Genomic DNA, 24,137 nt, shown 5'->3' on the forward strand with positions numbered 1-24,137 from the left:
GTGTCCTGCTTGACGGCTCCGTTTTCAACTCCGCCCCGTCTGCAAGCGGCTACTCTCGTTGACCTGCTGTCTGTAGCCGTGCTTCAAGTCAAAGGCACCTAATATCAAACATGTTTGATATTTACCATTTGAGTTCCGCGACGCTACGTCTCGATCAGGAACAGATAAATAATAATGACACCACACACAATAGAGGATTTTTGGACAAAAGAAAAATCGCTCGCGACAAGCCGCGAATCGGCCACACCCCCCGATCGTTCCAGGGTGCAAACAGGGCTTAAAATCGGCCTTAAAATCCTCTAGTGTGTGGCCAGCCTTAGCCTATATATTAAGCAGTGGCGGCTCGTCAGGGGCACAGCTTCCCCAAAATATTGAGATGAAAATGGGAGGAGGTTCATGTTCATGTTTTAGAATGTGTATTTTTTTTGTTTGTAATTTCACAGCTGTAATACCATAAAATGTTACTGAAGTTGGAAAGCGCCGCTTTTCTATCGCGAATGTGCCGAATTTGTTGATGTAATTACAACCGCTAAGTGATAGAGAAGGGGAGGGGGAGCGCTGAGCTGGTAAAAAAATTAATTAAAGAAAATTAGCCAATCAGCATCGAGTATTCACTTTCAGCGCCGAGGAGTGTTGAGAAAAGAAACCTTCTGGTATATCAACCAATCATCATAGAGACTAAATTACGTGATATTAGTTTGAACGTCTCCCACTGCATTGATGTACCAAGTACTTATGATTAGTAGGGATATTGAATATTTGATCGCCAACAGATTTACCAAGCTGTCATTCAAACAGTATACAAATTAAGAACACCTAAACTGGATAGTTTATAGCCTACAGCAGTCGCGGCTTAATTAAATGGCACAACCTGTTTTTATACAGTCTATGGGCACAACAGGCAGTTAACACAGACTTTTAAGAAGGGATGGAAGTTTGCTTCAAGTGATAGGCCAGGTATGTGAAATTATATATATCTTGCTGTAGACCTGTGCGTGTCGTTTTCTGACTAAAAGCAACCAAAAGCCATTTTAAAGTATAATCGGCAGGGATCCCCAGACCAATACAATACAATTAGTGTGCCTCATCTATTTTAAAACCCACGAGCCGCCACTGATAATAAGTAGGCCTGTTATGTTAATGTAAATTCTATGAATTAAATAAAGTGTCATGTAGTGTATCATATAACCTACTTAGTTTTCCATCACGGTCTTCACTGCGCAATCTCAGGACCGAGACTCTCCCATCCCGGATGAATCCAGCAAAACTCCTTCCGGCGGACATGTCCTGAACTGCTGTTTTCGGACACACAGATCGTATTCCAGAATTGCCATGTTTGACTTGGTCAGGCTTTACCAGCCCCAAACCCTCTCTGATCTGCGCTCCCCAAAAACACAACATGATCACAGCTGATGCACGAGACGATCAGAAGCGTCTGCATCCATGGACTGAAGAACACACTCAAAACGAGAGTTAAAACTGCTGGATTGTTTCGAACCTTGTTAATAATTATCAAATTCCCACGAAACGAAAGTAAGCCTAATGTTTGTTGTCATTCTTCCGCGTTTATTGCGATCCGTGACAATGCCTGATGATGGCAAAACGAAAGCAACATGCAGGCGAAATTCGTCCACACCCTTGATTGCGTTTCATTTATTTAATAATTTAATAATTTATTTTAGGCCTATTTATTTGACCTTTAGACAAAATATAAAAGAAAAAAAACGCGTGTTCTTGAGGTCAGAAAAGTATTATGAATGTTAGAAGAATGCTGTCTGGTATATTTTAACTGTAAAACAACAACAAAAGTGCTCCAAATTTTGAGAAAAGGTGCCGCAAATTAAGTCATTGTAGATTGCAAAAATCATACAGCAAACATACACTTAATCCGACAAGGCAGTAGGCTATTAAAGGCTACCAAAATCTGTTACCCTCCACTATTTCACAGAATGGCTTTGATGTTCTCCAAATTCACTCTGTCGATGTCTAACCTCCTCTATTTCATATCCTGAAAAGATATGAAAACTGTAACATACAGCAAGGTCACCACAACTTAAGGAGTGGCTGCAAGAGAAGGTGGATAGCATGTGCAACAATTTTCCTCAGTGAAAACACCTGCGTGTCTCCGGTCACTGAATAATAACACACTGTAAGGTTGCTTAGAGTGAATAATGCATCAGTCTGTCAACTATGATTAATACTCCTATCTGAATGTGAGTGAGCGGCATTTACATGCTGTACAGTGAAACTATGCAGAAACCCTGTGGATCAAGCCCAGACACACACTGATATGTTTAAGGAATATGCATTTCTTGCATATGCAAACTTGTTTTTAAATATTATTTATTGTCCTAGAACAAGTATAGTCTCATTCTATTTTGTATGCAATACATAATTCACCAGTCTTCATGATTTACAGAAATATCTACACTTAATTCCAACACTATATAACTAAAGATTAAAAGGCCTAGAGGAACTTATTTGCGAGCTGTGTTTGGCACAAAAACAGCATGTATTAAGGCCAGTAGAAACAATCCACCACTTTTACTTCCCCTGGAACCATACGAGTACCTTGATTCATCAGTGATGACTGTTCAGCGTCTATCTGATGTCAGGAATGATAACACAACAGGTGTGGTCTTGTTAGGAATGATAAGGTCTTCACTCTTATTTGAAAAGTCATTTTATGTAAGGTTTTGATTACTATATAATTAGTTAACTAGGCCTTGAAGCTAACTTTTTTTATTTTAGAATATATTTATGGTAGGTAAATGAAAGAAAAAATAAACCTCTAGTCTAGATCCTAAATACTTCTAAACCTCTAGAAAAGACTCTTTGGCATGCAAGCCTTCAAAAACATTTGATGTTAACCACCAGGTGAAAACAGGTGTGACTATACTTGACACTGACCGTTCAACTCCAAGCATCATGCTCAGAAAGAAAACAAACAAGAGTGGTTCAGTATGAGAATAGAAGTCCATTGTCAGAGTTACATTTACAGTATGGCTATTTTGAGTTGTAGTTTCCCATGCAAAACCACAAGACCAAAGTGTCAAAATGTTGACACCAGTGTGCTACTGGCACCAGAATCCATGCTGCATGCTTGTTTTATGATTCCAGTAAACATCACCTAAATATTTTATCGTCAACAGAGACTACTGCTCTTTATTCTATACCTGTAAACATTTTGGTGCAATATTTTTTTCTATTTTATGTGTTAAAAAAGTTTCAAGTTCAAGTAGTAAGGAAAGTTCAAGTATTAAGTTCCATATAGAAATGGCATAACACGGCCTCTAACATATTAAAGCAGAATGTGTGACGAGTCTGATGACTCTTTCATGTTTTATGTTCATCTCTGATTTCATCTCTTTTCTGTGAAATTGTGCAGACCTCTGGTCAGGGATGGTACTTTGCCTTAACTTGAATGTTTCTGTGAAAATTTCAACCCTGTGGCTAAGGGGAATTTCGGTTTTAAATTTTGCTTGTCATTCCTTTACAGTAAATCAAGTACTGTACAACAAGATGGTAAAAAAAAAAAGAAAAAAAAAAAAGTCAAGCCATTAGGCATTAAAAAAAAAAAAACACTGCAAAAGCAAAATAAAAAGAGAACCTTTCTTTTGCATTTTTATATGCTTTTAAATGCTTTCACAATGTAGAAGTTAGAAGAATTTTTGACTGAAGCTTCCAATATAGCTTGCTTATTTAGACCTCTGGGCATTGAGGGAAACTGACATTTATACCTGTCTAAGACATGTTCAAACACAGTGTTATCCAGCACTAGCATGAAAAACACAGCCATAAATGCAAAACCGTTTCATGAATTTGAATACATTCTTAAAATATATTATAATAATTCAAATGTATTAGTATAGTTCATTATACTATTGATATTTCTGTCCATAGGAGAAATGCAGGGTCAATAGCAATATGATATCTAAAGCTCACGTCTTACCGTTAATATTGACTGATATTATACAAGTTTCATGTGCTGCAGCCAGAGGAAAATGTCTTGAGTAATCTCACTTTTTCCTTTTTATTCTTTGGTAAAAATAAATCTTTTTCCAGTAGCACATAAATAATGAAATTTGCACAAAGAAAAAGTGCATTAATTTTCTGCAAGAAATTTCAATATTTCTGTGCTGCTTTTTTACATTAGGTAGGTCCTTAAAAGAGTGAGCAGTTTTCTTTTGGTTAAGACATATAATAATGATAACACACACACACACACATATATATACATATTAAATTTCTTATAATGCATAATATGCTTTAATCTAAGATCTACTAATTAAATTGGTAAATCAATAACCATCAGTCACATTAGGATATGTCAACGATGTATGGAGAGTAAGATGTTGTAATGACAGATATGATTGATAAAATGACTCCATGGTGACTCATTGAGGTGTGTTGCTTCATTCCTTCACACCTGTTCAAAAATGACAAAATGCCCAAAAGGATGATCATGATGAGCTCGCTGTGTTTCTGTGTCCCCCTGGACGGCAGGTGTGTGTGATCTTTAAAATCAATGAAAGTGTACATTTTTTCTCATCAAGTACAAGAAGAATATGTCTAATGCTCAACATTCTCTCAAGCATCAAAATCTAAAAAATCATTTTAGCCACATTTTTTATGGTTTGACATCTTTATTCCAGTTTGTGATGACCATTTGCTTTCCAGCAGTACAAATGGTCATCATTACAGCTAAGCGTTTGGATGCTCAGTGAGGAATTTGAAGGGACTTCATGATTTTCCTATTGCAAGTGATAATTCCCATGACTCTAATATATGCATCTCATATTTAGTAATAGCTATAGAATGTAATGGAAGCAAGACTTATTTTCATAACCTATAGAACAGGTTGCAATCTATCCTCAAGCCATCTTAATTCCACTTAAATAACTTTCTCCCAGGCAATTTACCTGGCCCATAATGATTTTTGTTCCTTGTTTTTGCAAATAAAAGTGCCTCAGGTGTTTCATGTGACAGCCCCCTCGTCTTGTCAAAACTCGCCTGTAAGTGGCTGGAGGTCAGAAAAACTGGTATATTGCATGTAAAGGGGTAAAAAGCATGCATGCCGGGTCCTGGATTACTCATCACATCTGAACGTGCCTGCTCATAAATATAATCGCTTTTGGAGCACATTTTTATACAGAAGAACAGGGGGTACAACAAGAAGATTTCTCCTAAACAAGAGTCAAGGTGAGTTTTAACATGCTCTTTTAAATGAAACGTTGTTGTTATGCTATAGTGGGAGACAGAATCAGCATTGTTTAGTTTTATGACTGAACTTGAACTGTTTTCAAGTTCAAGTTTGTGTTCACTGACTGGAAAAGTCTGTCAGGTTGGTGACAAACTGTTCTAAGAACAGCCAAACTGCGCACTCAAATGAAAAACACTGGCAATGAAAGGGTGACATTTCTGGCATGTTGTCAGGCTCCAAACTGAAATATTCAAAGAAAGAATCTATTATATAATCCATAATATAGAAGAATCCATTTCTAAAATTTTATCTGTTTGTAGTGATATGTTTAAGAATTATATGTTTTTCCAGCTCAAAAGAATTCCAATGATGTGTAGCTTATGTCATTATCATACTGAAAGAATCTAATCTGTAAAGGAAAATCTCTTGTAAGTATTCATTTGTGGTCATGAGCTTATTGTGTTTAGATGTGTAATATATGATCAAACCAAGAAAGAAAAGATGATAGGTAACCACAAACACATTACAGAACAAGCACAGACACATACACATACAAAAACATGGGTTTGTTTATGCAGTGTGGGTTTAACTGTTGTTCTACTTTAGTTTTATAATAGATTCATGACTGTATCTCTCACTCTGCTGTTCACAAATGCCTCATTATCCAGAGTAATTTCAGGGTGTAGAGCTCCTAGAAAGTCTCTTTAAAGTGAACGAATGACAGGTGGACAGATCATTACTGTTTTAAAGGTGTAATGATGACTATTACGCAGCAATAGCGATGGTAAACATTGCTTTGAACAAGTGACAATAGCAGAGGTGCCGATGGTCTAGATTGGTGATAAATGAATGTATCAATGGATGGATGAATGAACAAAATTAATGGATGGACTAGAATGCAGTATGCTTGCTTTTATTATAAATCATAATATTGCTATAAATTAGTCTTATACTTTTATTTATTTATTATATTAATATGAATCATTCTTATATTTTATAATTTTATGAAACTTCCAAAATATTTGTTATGTGATATCATTAAACATTAAACTGTCTTCATTAACTTATATTTACACAATGAGTGATGTGGGTGGTATGTATCTTTAAAAATTTAAAAGACTGTATAATAATTGAATTCAAATTCTACATACAGTATGCTATTAAATGTCAGGGGAGGATATTATAGCTGCTGCCTTGAGGAAAACTTCAGGTTTAAACTTGTTGGCTTCAGATGTGATAAGAAGGCTTGAAATCCAAGCTGAAAAATATTTTTATGAGGGGTGCTGGATTGAACTTGAACTGAAAAAAAAAAAAAAAAAAAATCAGTGTGTTGATACAGGACAGACTCTTTGACATGAGACGGTAAATTATAACAAGTGGTAAGTGTAAATTTGTTCTGAGACGAAATTCTGAATTTGCTGAAGAATTTTGTGCTTTTGTACTATATGTTTATTTTAGTACCAATTCAATTTAGTTTATACTTGTAAACTAAATTCAGATGCAGTTTTCTGCATTTTTGTCTCTGGTTAACTGAATTAACACTCATGTCAATATTCATTTTACCATGTTTTTGAGCACCTTAGATTCAACAAAGAACCCTTCTAAGCAAAAACATTTTGGCTGTATAAAATTGAATAGAGTTGCTGTTTGGTTCTTATCAGGATACATTATAGGTTGCTTAAATCAGTGTAATCAGTCTGTGCTTTTTCTAAAAGCTTAGAAGATAAAAGATAAAATAATAATAATAATAATAATGTAAAGTATCAGAAATTAAACTCTTTCTGATTTTATCAGGCATTCAATTCTTCTGATTGTAACCTTTATTTTAAGAAAAGTGAAAGCGTTGCTGTATATTATTAAAAGAATAGAAAGCAAGAGAAACCACCAAAGTTTAAGGCAAGATAATGATCTTTACTAGTAGCTATAAGAATAATTTAATGGGACATCTTAAACACTAAGGATATGCTTTGCCGGGTTGCATCGCTTTTGAAATAATAGTCCTTTATTGTTTGATTTTATTTTGCATATGAAAAGCAAAGCTAAACAATAAATATATGCATAAAAGTCGGGTGTCCTATTTTATTGATAAGAGTCCCTTTGGTTTACAGTAGTTAACATGGAATGGACAAGGTAACCAAAACCAAGATTGTGAAAGTAGAGGGGGGATCTGGAGGATCTGGAAAAGGTGAGTGTGTAAAAATAATTAAATAAGAACTAATTAATTAATTCAGCACAACTAGTAAAAGTGGAACTTGTGCATATACTGTAAATTTAAATTCATTTGTCCCTTAACCTGAATGATTTAAAAAAAAAAATGACAGAAATCCAGAAACACACAGAAACTGTAAGGACCACACGACTGACATCTCTACCCCCAAGTAGGTTTAAATGTCCTTTCTGAAATAACTACACTACATTAAAAACTATTAATTGTGCTGTTCTCTAAATTGCGATCTGGTTCCCTTATTTGGGGTCTCCCCATTAGAGGGCAACAGCGGCTCTGTGAGCAGCCAACAGGTACTGACCTCCATAGTGAACAGCTCAGGATCTGGAGGAGCTTCAGGAGGAGCTGTTCTGGTGGAGAAGAAGATCATCACCCAGAGCAGTGCTGAAGGAGGCGCGTCCAGAAGTTATGTCATATCCTGTGAGTCCAGAAATCATCCAGCTATATATGAGATATACAGGACATTTTTTTAAATTAAAACGTATATTTTAGAAGCAATATTTACTTGAAAAGTTCGTGAAATCCATGAAACTTTTATTATAAATTCACAAAGCTGTTGGTCAGCCTGTGCAATATATACCACATATAATGTCCATAGTAGAGAGATGTATTGTCCAACTACTGAAGTTGATCAATACTTCTCTCTTCTCTCCAGCCTCCTCGTCTGGAAGTTCAGCCAACAGCAGTTCAGGAGCAGGATCTGTGATTGGTGGATTCGGAGAAATATCTCGTGAAATCAGTGTAACCGGGCCGATCAGTAGCTCTACAGTTAAAAGCTCTAGTTCTGCAGTTAAAAGCTCTAGCAGCGTCTCTACCTCCATCACAACAGCTGGCGGTTCCTCAGCAACAGGTGGAGAGCTTTCTTCTGGATACGGCTTCATCTCCTCCTCTGAGTTTGCGTCTGGTTCCTCAGGCGGTTCTGTTAGTGTTTCTGGAGGCAGTATGAATATATCCAGAGGTGGAGGAGGTGGCGCTGGCTCCGGAGGAACTTCCAGCTCCATGACTGTGACCAAGTTCAGCTCCTCGTCCCCCAGCGGGACACGGAAAGGTTTGAGTTACAGCACAGTTCCTGCAGAGAGGAAGACCAGTCTGAGCCTTCACACTGGAGGATATGAGGGTAAGTTTTGGACATATTGATTTCAAAAGAGAGAAATTTCACACTGTGTGTATAATTATTGATATTAGTTTAAAAATTCATCATTAGTCATATTTAATAAACAATATGTGTGTAATTTATATTATGTTTACCCAGGGAGCTCCAGTGGCAATTCTTCCCCTGAATACATTAAGAAAGAATACGGTAAGTCAATTTAGTATTTTGTTACCAAAAAAACGCCATTTATGGCTAGCATGCATGGAAGAAATTATAAATAATCGAGTGCAATTTTTACCTCTGTTTACGGCTGAGCAGGGGTGCATTCCAGAAAGCATGGTTAACTTACCGTCAGATAAACCCTGAACTCTCGGTTGATTAACCCCAAACCTTGCTTACTCGAGGTATGTGGTTCCAAAAACGCGTCCGGGAGTAAGTTCAGTCAACTCAGAGTATGTTCCCGGTTAAGACTCGAGACATTCTCAACAGAGCGACGAATCGACGAGTCACAATGGAAACGGACGCTCTTCTTCTGTTCAAAGGTCATGTAGGCCTTATGCTTAGTGCATATCGCCACCTAATTGATGGTTTTGCAATCATTTTTTTTTTTTTTCGTTTAATCTTTAATCCTGAGAATAAGAATTATATTGTTTGTTTGATGCTAATTATATATTAAGTCATATCATATATATATATATATATATATATATATTACAATTTATATTATCATCTCACACATGGATCGGCATTTTCTATAATGTATTTCTACATTATATATATATATATATATATATATATATATATATATATATATAGGCTAATATATTAAATTAAACATTACCTTGTAATAATAGTGTTTTATAATTTATACAGATAACTGTTATATATGCCAATAAAATATAATAACCATATTAGAGCAATGTATAGGCTGACCTTATTTATAACTTATATTAGCGCTTTATCATTAAAATAGCATACAACTATATATATATATATATATATAGTAGGCTATATACATAACTGTATTGTAATAATATATAATACTGTGCGCTATCTGTCACGCCCACTGAAGGCTCGTCAGTAGATCATACATGCTCTGATAGCGCTGAAGTGAACTAACCCTGCAACATAACCTGCTCCGGAGCAGGTTATCTTCAGAGAGCAAGTTGCTATGGTTACTCACATACCCTGAAAGTAACCTCCGATTTTGGAACCGAAAGCTGAGGTTATCCGCTCACTTATCCTCAAACATACCTGGGTATGTCACATAACCTGCTTTCTGGAATACACCCCAGGACGTTTCGAAGGGTTCCGCCCCTTTTAAAAATGTAACTAAAGTGATGGTCTTTAGATACATATCACACCTGCGAAATGTGATTTGCTACCTGCTTGTTTTATGTATTGAGGGGCGGGACATGCTCGTTCGTGGGACCATTTGATTGGACAGAAAATGTGCGCTGGATAAGTAACCAATTATGCAAATCCAAGTAATACATGATTACAAGATTTATGTTTTGACAACGAGCTAAAAAAATTATTTATGTTTGCGAAAGTGTATTTAAGTCGGGTACAAATGAGCATATACTTTTGTGGTGACAGAAACATTTAAAAAAAAACTAGCAAAACAAATGTTGAGGTATACTGATATGCAAAAACCTACTTTTACGATCATGCAACACCAAGCGTATAGCCTACTGTTATATGTTTTTATTATTATTAGGCTATTCATGAGATCTGAATTAATCATATGAATCTTCTTCTTCTTCCATCCGTGATACACGTGTTTCTCAAAATTCAGCTTTAATGATTTAAAAAATATATTTATTTACAGTTTCGACAAGTGCTGCCACTAGAGGACGCACTCAAACACGAGGTATTTCTGATTATATACATAATACGTAGTTTCACAAACTTCCCAACAATCATAAATTAGAATTTACTTCTTTAAGTCTCATTCTGAATCTTAATGCTATCTTTTTCTTTTTCAGAGAGTGAGATCAGAGCCAGATTGCAGAGTGCCTCACCCTCAACTAGATGTCAGTGTTACTCACGTTCAGTCAAAAGTCTATTATGTGTTAATTTACTAATTTGAAGTTGCATAATATATTATATGTACAGTATTTTTGTTATTTCATCTTTTAAATTATATATTTATTGTTATGGTATATACAGTATGTTGCATATAGGATGTTATATTAACTTATTTTTGAAAGATATTGTGAATTTAACAATCAATAGTTAGTGTGGCCCTGAGTTTCAGAAAATGATCTTTAGCTTCATATATTTAGGGACAGAGCTGGATGATGTTAAGAGATTACTGAAGGGAAGTCGCTCCGGGAGCATCAGTCCACCTCGTTCTCCCACCAACACCCTACCTATCCCCAAAAAAGGCAGTGTGGACACCCGTCATGACAGCCAGTCAGGTAACACACACTCACAAGCACAGAGATGCCTGTGATACACAGCACAGCCAGTCCTTCAACACTAATATATGTCTTTCAGGTTATGACAGCACAGTCCTGGATGCAGGATTCAGCGGATATTACACCAGCCCAAACAATCTCAGTTACACCACACTGCAACAACCATCATCACCCACAGGTAACAGAGACAATGTGTTTTTTGTGCCTGTATTTCTATGTGCTAAAGTCGAAAGGATTAACATACTAAAAAGATCAATGTGAGAGTGAGAGACTGTAACTGATCATATGTTGTTTTGTTTTAGGTGGCATGCAGAATAATCTGACCCTCAGCTCATCTGCCCTCAGTAGTGCAGGTCTTTACATTCACACTGCACTTTACCAAATTTACTGACTCCAGTTTTGAGCTCTGGTTAAATCTTAAAATGCCCAAAGCCTCATAAAACTGATAAAGTACCTCCCCAATGTTCCCATTAAGAAAATGCTATTTCCGAATGTTCTCTGAACGTGCAAAAAGATTTTGAAATTTTTAAAACTTGGGAAAGTTCCTTTTTAAATTGTTGGAATGTTACTTTTGAATATTCACTGAATGTTCTGAAACGAGTAGAAAAACAATATGCAAATGTTCAACCAAAACATTTAAGAAAAACTTTCCATGAGCGACAACATTTTTGTGCTAACGTTTTGAGAATGTTATTACCAGACAATTTTGAACAAGCGCTCTATTAACGTTACTGGAAGCACGTTTGTTCATAACTTTTAGAGAACGGTCCATGTTAGCTGGTCTTATGCTCATGGCTGCCCTCCGTGTTTCTGTTTTTCTCAGTATATGGGATGCATAATAACCTGTCAACATCTGGTGGTGCTCTCATGGTTAATGGAATCAGTGCTGGCCAAGGTAAACTCAACCTTGTCTCTATATAAAAACTTTAACACACTGATGCAGTGCATGTAAATAACTACAGTAAGAGATTGATTATGTCTGTTTGTACTTCCAGTGTATGGGGCACATAAGAATGTTGGCAGCGCTGGATTGGCCACCACTGTTACTAGTAAAAACAATTTGACTTAAAAATGTGTAAGATTAAAACATTGCAATATTACCAAATGTAAATTTGTTCTTTTTTATGTCACATTCACAGCTGTTCCCAGCAGCCCTATCACCGCTGATGATGTGTTTGTGAAAGATGGCAAGTTTATTGCGATTGGAAAAGAAAATGTAGCAGCTAAGAAAGAGACTGAGCGACTGATCATGTCCAAAAACACTGGCAAACAGTTCATCACTTCTACCGCCAGTGCTGGAGCAGGTAGACAGCAGAGACTAGATATTTTACGTCTGAATTATTATTATTATTATTTTTTTTTGTAGCTTAATGTACAGTTGAAATAGTAATTCAATTAGTTAAAAAATCTAGTTGTTCCAGTTGAACTGGGTAAAACAGTTAAATACTGTATACTACATTTGGAAAAGTTTTTAAAAGAAATGAATACTTTACTTCAGCAAGAACCTATTCAATCGATCAAAAGTATATTGTTACATTTATATTGTTATTGTTTTTCTATTGTGAATACTGTTCTTTTAAAATATCTATTCATAAAAGAATTCTGAAAAACATGTATAGTGGTTTCCGCAAAAATGTCTTGAGCAGCAAATCAGACAACATTGTACTCTGAAGGATCATGTGACACTGAAGACTTATTTTAAATTGTAATAATATTACTGTATTTTTTAATCAAATAAATGCAGCCTTTGTAAGCAAGAGACTTAATTTAAACACATTAAACATCTTACCCACCCAAATGTTTGAACAAAGAACAATAATTGTTAAATGAGTACGTTATGATTAGTGTATGATGTTTATTTTACATTTTAATATCATTTCATTTTTTTTAGTAGAAATGTATTTGTGACTGTAATTTATTTTATATAACAGATTCTGAAGATTCACTGAAGAGGGAGAAAAAGATGATCTCCAGCATTACTGAATCCACAATGACAGGTACATTTAGATGAAGTCACTTACTGTATATTATCTAGTTAATAATAAAATCGTGCCTTAAATTACATGCAATAAGAGCATCATTTATGTGCTTTCAGCTTCCAGAGCCTTAACGAAAGACAAGGCAACCTATGCAGGTAAATGTCCTATAGAAATGCAAATATTACAAATAATTGCTCAAAACTGTCACACACATCAGTTCGTTCAGCAGTGATGGCCTGCTGGATCTGGTTTTTGTTAATGTTGCAACAGAGATCCGTAAAGATGAGTCTGACGGTGCAGGACTAGGATTCTGTTCCTGCTGCTCGTGGTGGAAGTGGCTTCTGGCACTGATTTTAGGTCTTCTCCTTCTACTGGGACTCCTCTGTGGTCTCATCGCACTGGGTACATTATGTCTCATGATATTATTTTAGGCCAACTGATATAGCTTGTACTTTGGCAGTTTCCTTCAAAACGAACATTTCTCTGTCTAGGCGAAGAGGTCCGGAAGCTGAAGGCTCGTGTGGACGCTATTGATGGCGGAGAAAGCGCAGTCTCTGCTCGAACCAGTCGTTTGTCCGCCTCCTCTGCTGTCAACATCATTGATCCACTGGAGTCTTCATACGCTGAGCGCATCCCTGGCGTCCGTGCCGATAACACTATAAACCTGGGTTCAGCGTCTACTGCACAAGACCCTGTGGTTCTGCAGAGGACCATCCAACAGATCCTCAGATCCGAACTTCAGTCAGACACCGTCAGAGGTGTTTACCATGTATTCATGCTAAACATGTGATAGCTTTACCCAGTCAGTTATCTGAACATTTATACATTTTTATGATTTCATTATAGCTTCACTGGCAACTTCACTTAAGGGTGAGAGAGGAGAGCCTGGGCCTAAAGGTAACACTTACAGATAAATACATTCAATAGATAAACCTGGAGAAATACAGAGTGAAAATGCATTTTTACTCATACTCATGTCATTCTAGGTGACCAAGGACCTCCTGGAGTGAAAGGTATTCATAAAAATATCACACCGAGTTGTCAGATTCACAAATATGTGAGATTAACAAACAAACATGCATAATATTGCAACAGTATCACATAATATCACAAATATATTACAGTATCATAAATGTATCACAATGATATCTAATGTATTAGAATTATATCCCAAAGATCACAATGTCACACATTATCACAACAGTGTCACATATCACAAATGTATCAATTATATCACAAATCTATCACAATCATGTTGCATCACAAATATATCACAGAAATATCACAAATGTATCACAATTATATCACAAATATCACAATGTTAATCAGTAGTGCAACAGTATCACATATCACATGTATTACAATATTACAAATGTATCACAATTATATCACAAATAAATCATAATATCATAAATGTATTAGACTTATCACAAATATCACAATGTCACACATTATCACAATAGTTTCACATAATATCACAATAATGTCACATCATAAAAGTATCACATAATATCACAAATATATCACAATATCATAGCAATATCACAAATGTATTAGTTATATCTCAAATGTATTACAGTATTACAAATGTATCACAATTATATCACAAATACCACAATTTCACATCATCACACAACTGTGTCACATAATATCATAAATATATCACAATAATGGCACATTATCACAACAATATCATAATATCAGAAATGCCACATCACAAATATCACAGAAATATCACACATGTATCAGTTATATCACAAATATATCAGATATATTATGAAATATTATGAAAATGTTACAATAATATTACTAATAATTTTACAGGTGATACAGGGTTTCCTGGAATTCCAGGTAATTCTTTTTTATATCACAAAACATAACAATCCTTTGCACTCACTGTATACTGTACACATGCCTACATAGAAAAGCCTAAATTAATAAACTGAATTAATGAATGGCGTATTTTCAGGTCCTCCTGGTCTCATTGGTCACCCTGGACAGGAAGGTCCTCGAGGACCCAAAGGAAGTGCAGGTATGAGGCAGACACTGAACTTCTACCAGCTGATTGTTTCCATTACAGTTGAAGACTGGTTTTCTGATGCTGACATGTGACAAAGATAATTCAGGCCTAAAACATCTGCTTGTGTGTATTATTCACAGGTGAATCAGGAAATGACGGTTTACCTGGGCCAAGGGGTCGAGAGGGGCCAGCGGGACCCAGAGGAGAACCGGGACCCCCGGGATTTGGAGAGAAAGGAGAGAAAGGTAATACCATTTTCATGGTTATTACTACTGTTCTGTTATAAATGTTTATACAGAAGCCCTTTAATAAGATTAAAAAGTGACTTGCTAATTGCTCTGTGTTTGCTCCTCAGGTTCATCTGGCGATGGTGGTGCGCCTGGGCTAGCAGGACCACCAGGCCCTGTGGGACCCAAAGGTAAGACCATCTGCTCACAGGCAAAGAGATAAACAAGCAGAGGAACATCAGTACACTGTTTAAAAATTACTCTGGTAGCAGACAAATAGATACATAGGACCTAAATTTTGGGAGGAAAAACATGTTTTGTCGCTGCAGGTGATGCAGGTGCACAAGGCATACCAGGTCTTCAAGGAGCTCCTGGACCCCAAGGCTTCCGTGGAGATTCTGGTGATCCTGGACCCAAGGGTAAATGTACCTTTTCTGAACATTTTCCCATTTGAGAATTTCATGTGAACTATTTTTCTAATCATTTTTTATATTTTTAGGTGACAAAGGACCTGCTGGGCCACCTGGGGTCAAAGGTCAGTAGAAGCCAGAGATACATAGGGTATTGCAGTAAAGCTGTTTTTCATGTGCATAAGCTTTTATGCTGATGATTATGATTACATTGTTTTTATTACTAAATAAGGCGATCAGGGAGAGAGAGGACCACGTGGTGCCACTGGTGAGTTAACTTACAACTATATCAATCAACACTCATTTCTGTATGAAACCATTGTGGCATTTATTTTCAATATAATATTTTTTGCCAGGTGAGCCAGGTCAGGTCGGACCAGCGGGGCCTCCTGGTGAGAAAGGTCTTAAAGGATCAGCAGGTTGGTTTCATCACAGAAATAAAACCTGAGTAAAAGAAAGCCTGAATCACATGTAGAATCAATGCAAATATAGCCTCTTCTGAATTTTATAAGACATATGCACTACCTTTCAAGTAAGTTGAAGTTAATACTTCTATTCAGCAAGGATGCATTAAACATTACAAAAAGTGTGTATTTTAAATATATGCTGAAAAAATGTATCGGGGTTTCCACAAAAATACTAAGCAGCACAACTGTTTTCAACATTTATAATGATTTGTACAAATGCATCCTTGATGAGCATATAAGAGTCTTTTCAAAAACATAAAAAAAAAAAAATCTTTTGGATGATAGTGAATACAAATTTTAACACATATGGATTTAAAAAAGGACTGTATGTGCTGTAACATATATATAATATATCATATCATACATTTTATTTTTCAAAGGTGCTCCCGGGCCAGATGGTGTTAAAGGAATTCGAGGTAATTTTAAAACTAAGCCTTGGGAAAATATTAGTCTGTGTCTTTCCTTTTAAGCATGCATTCTGTAAATTTCTCCTTCATTTAAATTCAAGGAGATCAAGGTCCGATTGGTTTGCCTGGAGCTCGGGGACCCACAGGGCCTCCTGGAGATGCAGGAATACCAGGTATAAATGAAAAGAACTCACACTAAGAATTCGCACCATGAATAAAACGATCATTTGTGCTGTTCATGCTTTTTAAACATAATTGTTAATAATGTAAACCATGTAAAGAAAATGTTTTTCTACACAGGTACACCAGGACTCCAAGGACCACCAGGTTTGATTTCACTTCTCAGCTGCATATGAAACAAAACATATCTAGCTTTTTTGTGAAATTGCACAGGTTAACCTTAATTATTTAATTTAATTTCATTACATTATATTACTATAGGTTTGCCAGGTATGCCGGGCCAGCCAGGAGCTAAAGGTATTATTTATTTATTTTTTAATTTCAATTCAATTCCATACCATAGCATTATGATTGAAGTGTATATTAGGTAGAAGTGGTATGATGTGTATATATATATATATATATATATATATATATATATATATATAGAAATACACTTTGTCTTACCACATTATACATGATGTTGTGTCTTTAGGTGAGCACGGTGAGCCCGGAAGAGTCATTTCTGCAGGTGAGGAAACGCAAATGTGACCCTGGACCACAAAACAAGTCATTAGGGACAATTATTTGAAATTGAGATTTATACATCCCATGAAATCTGAATAAATAAGCTTTCCATTAATGTATGGTGTATTAGGATAGGACAATATTTGGTTGAGATACAACTATTTGAAAATCTTGAATCTGAGTGTGCAAAACAATCTAAATATTGAGAAAATCACTCTTAAAGTTGTCCAAATGAAGTCCTTAGCAATGCATATTACTAATCAGAAATGAAGTTTTGATATGTTTATTGTGGGAAATTTACAAAATATTTTCATGGAACATGATCTTTGCTTAATATCCTAATGATTTTTGGCATAAAAAAATTAATAATTTTGACCCATACAATGTATTGTTGGCTATTTCTTCAAATATACCCGTGCGACTTATGACTGGTTTTGTGGTCCAGGGTCACAAATGATAATTAGTTAGTAATAATAATAATAATAATCTGGCTCATTTGATGGTGACAACATTGATCATTATCTTATTTCTGGTTACTCCTTGCAGGCGCTAATACTAACACCGTGGGTGTACCTGGACCACCTGGACCTCCTGGAGCTCCAGGTCCTGGCGGACCACCTGGACTATCAGGTGTTATGAAGTTCATCATGGATTATTTTAAATGCATTTAATACGGAATCAGTTAAACAGCAGTATGTTCATGCTAATATTGCTAACATTTTCTTTTTCTTTTGAACCTCAGGTCCTGTTGGTCCTGCTGGTCTTCCTGGTTCACCTGGTAAGAGGATTTTTTTTCTATAAAACAAAAAGAGTGAAATCATAAAGATTTAGTTTCCTGACATTTAAATCTCTATAGGTTCAAAGGGAGATAAAGGAGACAAAGGAGAAGATGGGAAGCCTGGAGTCTCTGAGAGCGCAGGGAGTGAGTGTGTTCACTTTTAAAATGGACATTATAAATGCTTTTATACCGTTAATTCACTTTTAAACTGAATTGAACAGAGAAAGCTGCTTCTGAACCTGGTCCTCCTGGCCCACCTGGCCCACCAGGACCAACCGGACCACCTGGGAATGATGGAAAACCAGGTACATAGTTCCAGAATTTAGTACAGTCTGACTTCATTATCTCCAAATGGCATTTCTGTATTGTTACGGTATTCATTTTTTATTTCGTTTTTTCCACAGGTATTGGTCAACCTGGTCCTCCTGGTGAAAAAGGTGAACCGGGAAGCTTTGTACCCACTTCAGGTATACTTTAATTTACTGTACGTACTGAAAATCATGGTATGAAAGTGATCTGACTGTGGGTTTTGTGATCAATCAGGAACCTTCTTTGCTGGACCCCCTGGTCCTCCTGGACCTGTTGGATCACAAGGTAGAGCCAAAACACATTACATTTAATTTTTTTATTTTATTTCCTGGAGACACGTGGAGCCTGTGAATTGTTTAATGTTTAATGCCTTCTGTTCAGGTGATATTGGCCCTCAAGGTTTCCCTGGTAAGACAGCCACATTCAATCACATGTACAGTATATAATAATCATTCTGACATTTTCGGATTACATGCAAACTTCTCTTTGATCTTTCTTTACTCAAGGCCAGCCTGGATTACCTGGAGAACCTGGAATCGGTTAGTGATTCAAATTCATATAATAAAAAAAATATATATTATACACTATTTTACAGTATCTGACTGGAAAGAATACATTATTTTACCCTGAATCCAGGTATTCCAGGACAGCCAGGGTCACCAGGACCACGTGGAGAACAAGGTTCTGAGGGTCCACCAGGACCACAGGGACCTCAAGGACCAATGGGTCCCATGGGGCCAGAAGGTCCAAAAGGTACAATGGAAAAAACTAAATGGAGTAACAAATGTTACAGTAATAAATGTTAGTGTTTTTCTACATCTGTGCATTTTAATTACACCTTTTTATTATTTAAACAAAGGTGATGCTGGAGTCCCAGGGGCCCCTGGCATTCCAGGATATTCCTACGGTAGGCAAACAGGCCTAATGATCCAATAGCTGCAGTGACATGAACCATATACCATTTCTTTAGTGAAAGAGAGCGTTTCAATTTATTGTTTTTATAAGGTGGAGGATCCAGAAGCGCTCCAGGTCCTCCAGGTCCACCTGGACCCCCAGGGCTTCCTGGAGCACCTGGTTCATCGGGTGGTGGCTCACCAGATGTTGTTCAACAGATTTCAGACTACCTCAGAAGTATGTTTAAAAGGAAATTAAGCACTTTTATGCACTCTAGCAACTCCCTTAAAACCACACAGTACACCTTAAAGGGACAGTTCACTCAAAAATTGATATTTTGTTATAATTTCCTTATCTTCATGTCATTCCAAACATGTATGTCTTTCTTTTGTGAAACATACTGTAAAAGAAGATATTTTAAAGAATGTTGGTGAGCAAACAGTTTCAGTTACCATTGACTTCCATTGTATTTTGGCCCGTCCAATGGAAGTTTTAATAACGAACATTCTTCAAAATAGCTTCTTGTATGGTCATACAGGTTTAGAAAAACATGAGGCTGAATAAATGACAACAGAATTTTCTTTTTCACTATCCCTTTAAGAACGGCATAGCAGCTGCCTACAACATGCTAGCATTGGGGCAGCAAACACTCAAAAAAATAGCATTTTCAGCTAACTTAAATTAAGGAAAACTTTTCCACGCAATTAGTTCAGGTCCACACAACAGGACTAAAACACGTTCACTTAAACAAATAATGTTAAGTCGGTTCAACAAAACATTATTTGTTTAATTGAACTTGATTTAGTCTTGTTGTATGGACCTGAACTAATTGCATTTTTTTATTTTTGGTGTATTTAGGTAAAACACATGTTCGTATGTTAATGATAATAATGTTTATTTCAAATCTCCAAACATCTTCTAAATCTCCAATATAACTCACCATTACATGTAAAATAACTCTAACAAGTAACTTTGTTTAATTAAAAACATCAATGACCATTTTTTCAACATGCTTCCCTCTTAATGCGATCCCATGCAAAGCACATCCACTCTTCGGTTAGTTGTGTCAACAAAAATGATTCAAATAGTTCAAACACAAAATGATAAAGTTCATTAAATTTTACAAATTTAAATGGACTGAACATAACATAAATAAGTTACATAGAAAATGTTAAAAATTTGTTGTTTCTGCTCATTTTAACCAAGCATTAAAACTCTCTTTTTTTGAGTAAATGTTGAGTGGATAAGCATCTTTTAGAAGTTTTAGTTCCATTTGGTGCTACTAGAAAAGGAACATTTAACTGGTTATAGAGATAAATGGGTGAATAAGCTCCATGACTGTACTATTTCATGTTCTCTGTAGGTGAACCCATCAGAGAATACCTGACCGGACCTCCAGGCCCACCTGGATCACCAGGATCTTCCGGATCAGGCTCTGAAGATTCTCTGGCTAACCGTGTTATTGAATACCTTCAAAGTGAGTGTGAAATGTGTGCTTAAGAGCCATTATTTTGGCATTTTATAAACAAATGTAACCTTCAAGTAACGTGCTTTTTGAAACATTTTGGTGCATCCACACATTCTTTGGTAATATATAGGAGATGAGGTGAGGCAGTACCTGATTGGTCCTCCAGGGCCCCCAGGACCCCCAGGTGTGCCAGGTGGATATGGCTTTAACACTCAGGAAGTTGCTGGACGAGTGCTAAATCTGATAAACGGTAGGACCTGGGTCATATGGTCTAGATAAAATTCCTGTAACATACAACTGTTTGGGGTCGATATGATTTTTGAATGTTTTTGAAAGAAGCCTTTTATGACTGTATTTATTTGATCAAAAAAATACAGTAAAAACAGAAACATTATTACAATTTAAAATAACTGTTTTGTATTTAAATATACTCTAAAATGCAATTTATTAATGTGATGTAAAGCTGAATTTTCAGTATCATTACTGCAGTCTTCAGTGTCACATGATCCTTCAGAAATCATCCTAATTTGCTGATTTGTGCTCAAGAAACAGTGGTCTATATGAAATTGTTCAGATTTAAAGTTTGTTAATAGCAAGACTGAAAGTTTCAGGATGTGGGGGACCAAATGTAATTAAGAATTGGCCGTTGCAAAAAAACATCTGTTAACCACTGATGCTACTAGGTTAATTTTATATAGGAACAGCTTTTTGATATCCCTTTTCTATGAACTGTGTTGTTTAAGATGCTGGTTTCAGAGGTCTTCCAGGACCTCCCGGTCCCCCAGGACCTCAAGGACCACCAGGAAGCGCCGGAGGTCTAGTGTCTTACGCCGCTAATGAAAACCAACAGCAAATCCACGCAAAGCCTCAGGAGTATATCAAAAGTAAGAAGAGTGTTTTGCTAACTGTATATCATCTCGCTCATTGGTTCGTTGGTGGCTTGTTTATCGGATGAGATGAATTGAGCTGAATAATTACATTACACTCTTCATAGAGCTGCTTTAGAGCTGCATCAGATTCATTTCATAATTGATGCATTTTGCAACATCGACACTGTTACTGAACTGAATCAATATTGAACTAATTTCCCTGGATAACGACACCATTGTTTCCTGTCGAGCTGCTTATCGCTGAATTCAACTTGTTTTGTAACTGTACGTAGTTATTGAATTGAACTAAATCAACAGTGACTTGAGCTGAATATTGACACGAGTATCGACTTTTTAGAGCTGCTTAAAAAGTCTCATATTTGATGACGCTTGCATGATTGATTCTGGTATTTTCCTGTTTAATACTGTGAAGCTGATTTGAAAAGATATATGTATTGTATAAAGCGCCGTATAAATAAATGTGACTTGACTTTTGCAGGGCATCCAAGCTCTGATGAGAATTTGGATTACGCAGCCATCGCTAAACAGGTTTCAGATTACATTAAGTGTAAGTTATGCTACATGTGAGAGTCATTTAAATAGCCTCGAAAAGAACAAGATATGGGCAGGAACAGATGTAGGAATTCTTGGTTGAGTCTTGTATGTTTGCATTTTTCCACAGCTCATGGCCTGTTAAAAGGCCAGGATGGTTTGACAGGGTTTCCAGGTCCACGAGGTCCAGCAGGAAACCCTGGACGTGATGGATTCCCTGGAATCCCTGGATCTCCTGGACGTAGTGGACCCTCTGGACCCCCTGGACCTCCAGGAATCAGTGTAGAATTTTCTTCCTCCAATATGACAGAAATCATGGACTACATCAGAGGCAAGATGGAACTTGTTCAAATAATAAAAAAATCGTACATATTTACTATGCACGGTTTTAATTACAATTGACTGTTTCTACAGAAAACCATATGATTGGACGACCAGGTATACCAGGGCAGAAAGGGGAGCTGGGATATCCTGGACCACCAGGACAGAAAGGTACATATCACATGCCCATATGATGTTCATGTCAGGGTCAGCAAATCAAGCAAACCTAGTTCCCTTTAGCACCTGTGTGAAGATACTAGGAAGTAACATGACATGACTTAACCTGTTTGCAACGAGACAAATCCATACAAATTACATATAAAAACTACTTCAGAAATGCATGAAGATTTTTTTGTTTGCTTTATTGAACTGAAGTTTTATTATTTTATTAAATTTTATTTTAGACCTCAGATAATAAACATTTCATATCTTTAACAAAAAACATGAGCTTCTCATTTCTGCTTTTAAAGCTTTCAGCCACTTTGCCTGTTAAGTTTCAAATACAGAAAATTATTTCACATGTTAAGTGTGAGTATTACAGCCGCCGTCAGTAAACATTAAGTTTTATTAACCTTATAAAGCAAACTGTATGTTTGATGAGCAAATTTCTAAGGCCTCTAAATGATCAACATGATCAAAACTTTGCTGAAAAAAATCTGTTCTGTCTTCTGATCGATCGTTTATATTTCTTAGCAAGCAAAATGTCTTTTAGTATAATTGTAAAAATGTCCCCCTTCAGATAGTGGATCACATGTCTTTTTGTATGATTTTTAGTAAGAATAACTTTTATATTGTTAGTAATATTTGAAGATGAGCCCTTGCTGGACTGTTAGTTTTTATTTAGAAAAACCAAATATGATACATTAGTCTTTTAAGGAAAGTTTATTTTTAATCTGTCAATCATAATTGTATTTCGTTTTGATCCCTCAAAATAAAAACTACAGAGCTTTGATCGTAAAACTAAGCATTTAAAATAATAGATACGTTATTTATAGATAGAGTGACAACTGATATTTATATGCATTTTATGAAATATAAGTAGTCTGTTATAAAGATCTCACTGATTTACATTACAAGCTATCTGAATTTCATCATACTTTTTGTCTGTATGAACAACAGCAACAGCATAACTGTTCAAATCTCATCTACCTTGTTTCGAATTGTAATTTTACATTTCTACAATCCAGGTGACACAGGATTCCAAGGTCCATCAGGTCCATCAGGCTTCTCAGGTCTCACAGGAATGAAAGGAGAAAAGGGAGAGAAGGGTATGTATCAGTTTACAAAATACATAAATGATCATAACATGTTTTTTTTACGATAATGTCATGACAAACCTTATTTCCCTGCAGGTGAGGCTTCATATGTCACTCGCAGGAGGAGGAGGAGCACAGTCATTTAGCTAGTGTGCCTTAAACAGCTAATGCTTTAAAAATGACATGTACATATTTAGTCTTTTCTATTCTTTTTTTCTTACTTTAGATCAATTTATTACAAAAAGCTAAATATATTCACATTGAATTAACAAGCATTACGTGATCAAATTCACCTTTATGATACCAGTTTTAAAGAGAAAATATTTTTGCGCATGTATTTTTCCTGACTGCTTTTCTTGCATGAATGCAGAATGGGATTTAACATATAATCTGGGGGTGTGCTTTATATTCTGCTTTTTCTCATTTGTGCTGTTAAAATGCTTTCATTAGACTCAAAAGTGGCTTGACTTTTAAAATGAGAATGAAGATTGATTTTTTTTTTTGTAAAGTCGTGGCTTACACAATACTTACAGTAATGTTCATAAACGGT

The 24,137-nt window shown here is 36.0% G+C and overlaps 2 protein-coding genes and 2 long non-coding RNA genes across 6 annotated transcripts in view; 1 reads left to right on the forward strand and 3 right to left on the reverse strand.

Annotated features, from left to right (window-relative positions):
• Nucleotides 1-3,300, reverse strand: part of LOC131537051 (uncharacterized) — a 35,655-nt gene extending 32,355 nt beyond the window's left edge. The window contains exon 1 of one of the 2 annotated variants that reach the window (XM_058770290.1): nucleotides 1,194-3,300. In XM_058770290.1, coding sequence (XP_058626273.1) covers nucleotides 1,194-1,401 — 208 coding nt within the window. In that variant the 5' untranslated portion in view covers nucleotides 1,402-3,300. The remainder of the gene's footprint in view (nucleotides 1-1,193) is intronic. The other variant, XM_058770298.1, reaches the window with a different exon arrangement.
• A 1,488-nt stretch (nucleotides 3,301-4,788) lies between these two features.
• On the forward strand, nucleotides 4,789-24,031 carry col17a1a (collagen, type XVII, alpha 1a). 2 transcript variants are annotated; one of them, XM_058776424.1, is made up of 52 exons: nucleotides 4,789-5,202; nucleotides 7,312-7,388; nucleotides 7,525-7,581; nucleotides 7,689-7,847; nucleotides 8,083-8,544; nucleotides 8,680-8,727; nucleotides 10,352-10,393; nucleotides 10,509-10,556; nucleotides 10,809-10,943; nucleotides 11,023-11,121; nucleotides 11,246-11,296; nucleotides 11,767-11,838; nucleotides 11,939-11,992; nucleotides 12,083-12,247; nucleotides 12,875-12,940; nucleotides 13,039-13,077; nucleotides 13,193-13,324; nucleotides 13,414-13,680; nucleotides 13,769-13,819; nucleotides 13,909-13,935; nucleotides 14,747-14,773; nucleotides 14,892-14,954; nucleotides 15,083-15,187; nucleotides 15,298-15,360; nucleotides 15,499-15,588; nucleotides 15,669-15,704; nucleotides 15,812-15,847; nucleotides 15,936-15,998; nucleotides 16,427-16,462; nucleotides 16,555-16,626; nucleotides 16,754-16,780; nucleotides 16,895-16,930; nucleotides 17,109-17,144; nucleotides 17,687-17,770; nucleotides 17,883-17,918; nucleotides 17,997-18,062; nucleotides 18,140-18,223; nucleotides 18,323-18,385; nucleotides 18,462-18,512; nucleotides 18,609-18,635; nucleotides 18,734-18,766; nucleotides 18,864-18,980; nucleotides 19,087-19,134; nucleotides 19,233-19,358; nucleotides 20,485-20,598; nucleotides 20,720-20,839; nucleotides 21,333-21,473; nucleotides 21,958-22,026; nucleotides 22,141-22,341; nucleotides 22,425-22,502; nucleotides 23,519-23,599; nucleotides 23,684-24,031. In XM_058776424.1, exons 2-52 carry the CDS (start codon nucleotides 7,325-7,327, stop codon nucleotides 23,731-23,733), a joined length of 4,317 nt encoding a protein of 1,438 aa, XP_058632407.1. In that variant the 5' UTR covers nucleotides 4,789-5,202; nucleotides 7,312-7,324; the 3' UTR covers nucleotides 23,734-24,031. The 2 variants fall into 2 exon arrangements, with proteins under 2 accessions (XP_058632407.1, XP_058632415.1); XM_058776432.1 differs by lacking the exon at nucleotides 4,789-5,202 and adding an exon at nucleotides 6,537-6,582.
• LOC131541007 (uncharacterized) lies at nucleotides 7,806-8,328 on the reverse strand. Its single transcript, XR_009271369.1, has 3 exons — nucleotides 8,243-8,328; nucleotides 8,008-8,127; nucleotides 7,806-7,868 (listed from the first exon to the last, which is right to left on the reverse strand). It is a non-coding gene; the product is annotated as an uncharacterized LOC131541007 (long non-coding RNA).
• On the reverse strand, nucleotides 8,363-9,001 carry LOC131540999 (uncharacterized). Its single transcript, XR_009271365.1, has 3 exons — nucleotides 8,819-9,001; nucleotides 8,676-8,703; nucleotides 8,363-8,496 (listed from the first exon to the last, which is right to left on the reverse strand). It is a non-coding gene; the product is annotated as an uncharacterized LOC131540999 (long non-coding RNA).
• Nucleotides 24,032-24,137: the final 106 nt, after the last annotated feature.

The sequence above is a fragment of the Onychostoma macrolepis genome, chromosome 01 (assembly GCF_012432095.1).
Source record: "Onychostoma macrolepis isolate SWU-2019 chromosome 01, ASM1243209v1, whole genome shotgun sequence".
NCBI lineage: Eukaryota > Metazoa > Chordata > Actinopteri > Cypriniformes > Cyprinidae > Onychostoma > Onychostoma macrolepis.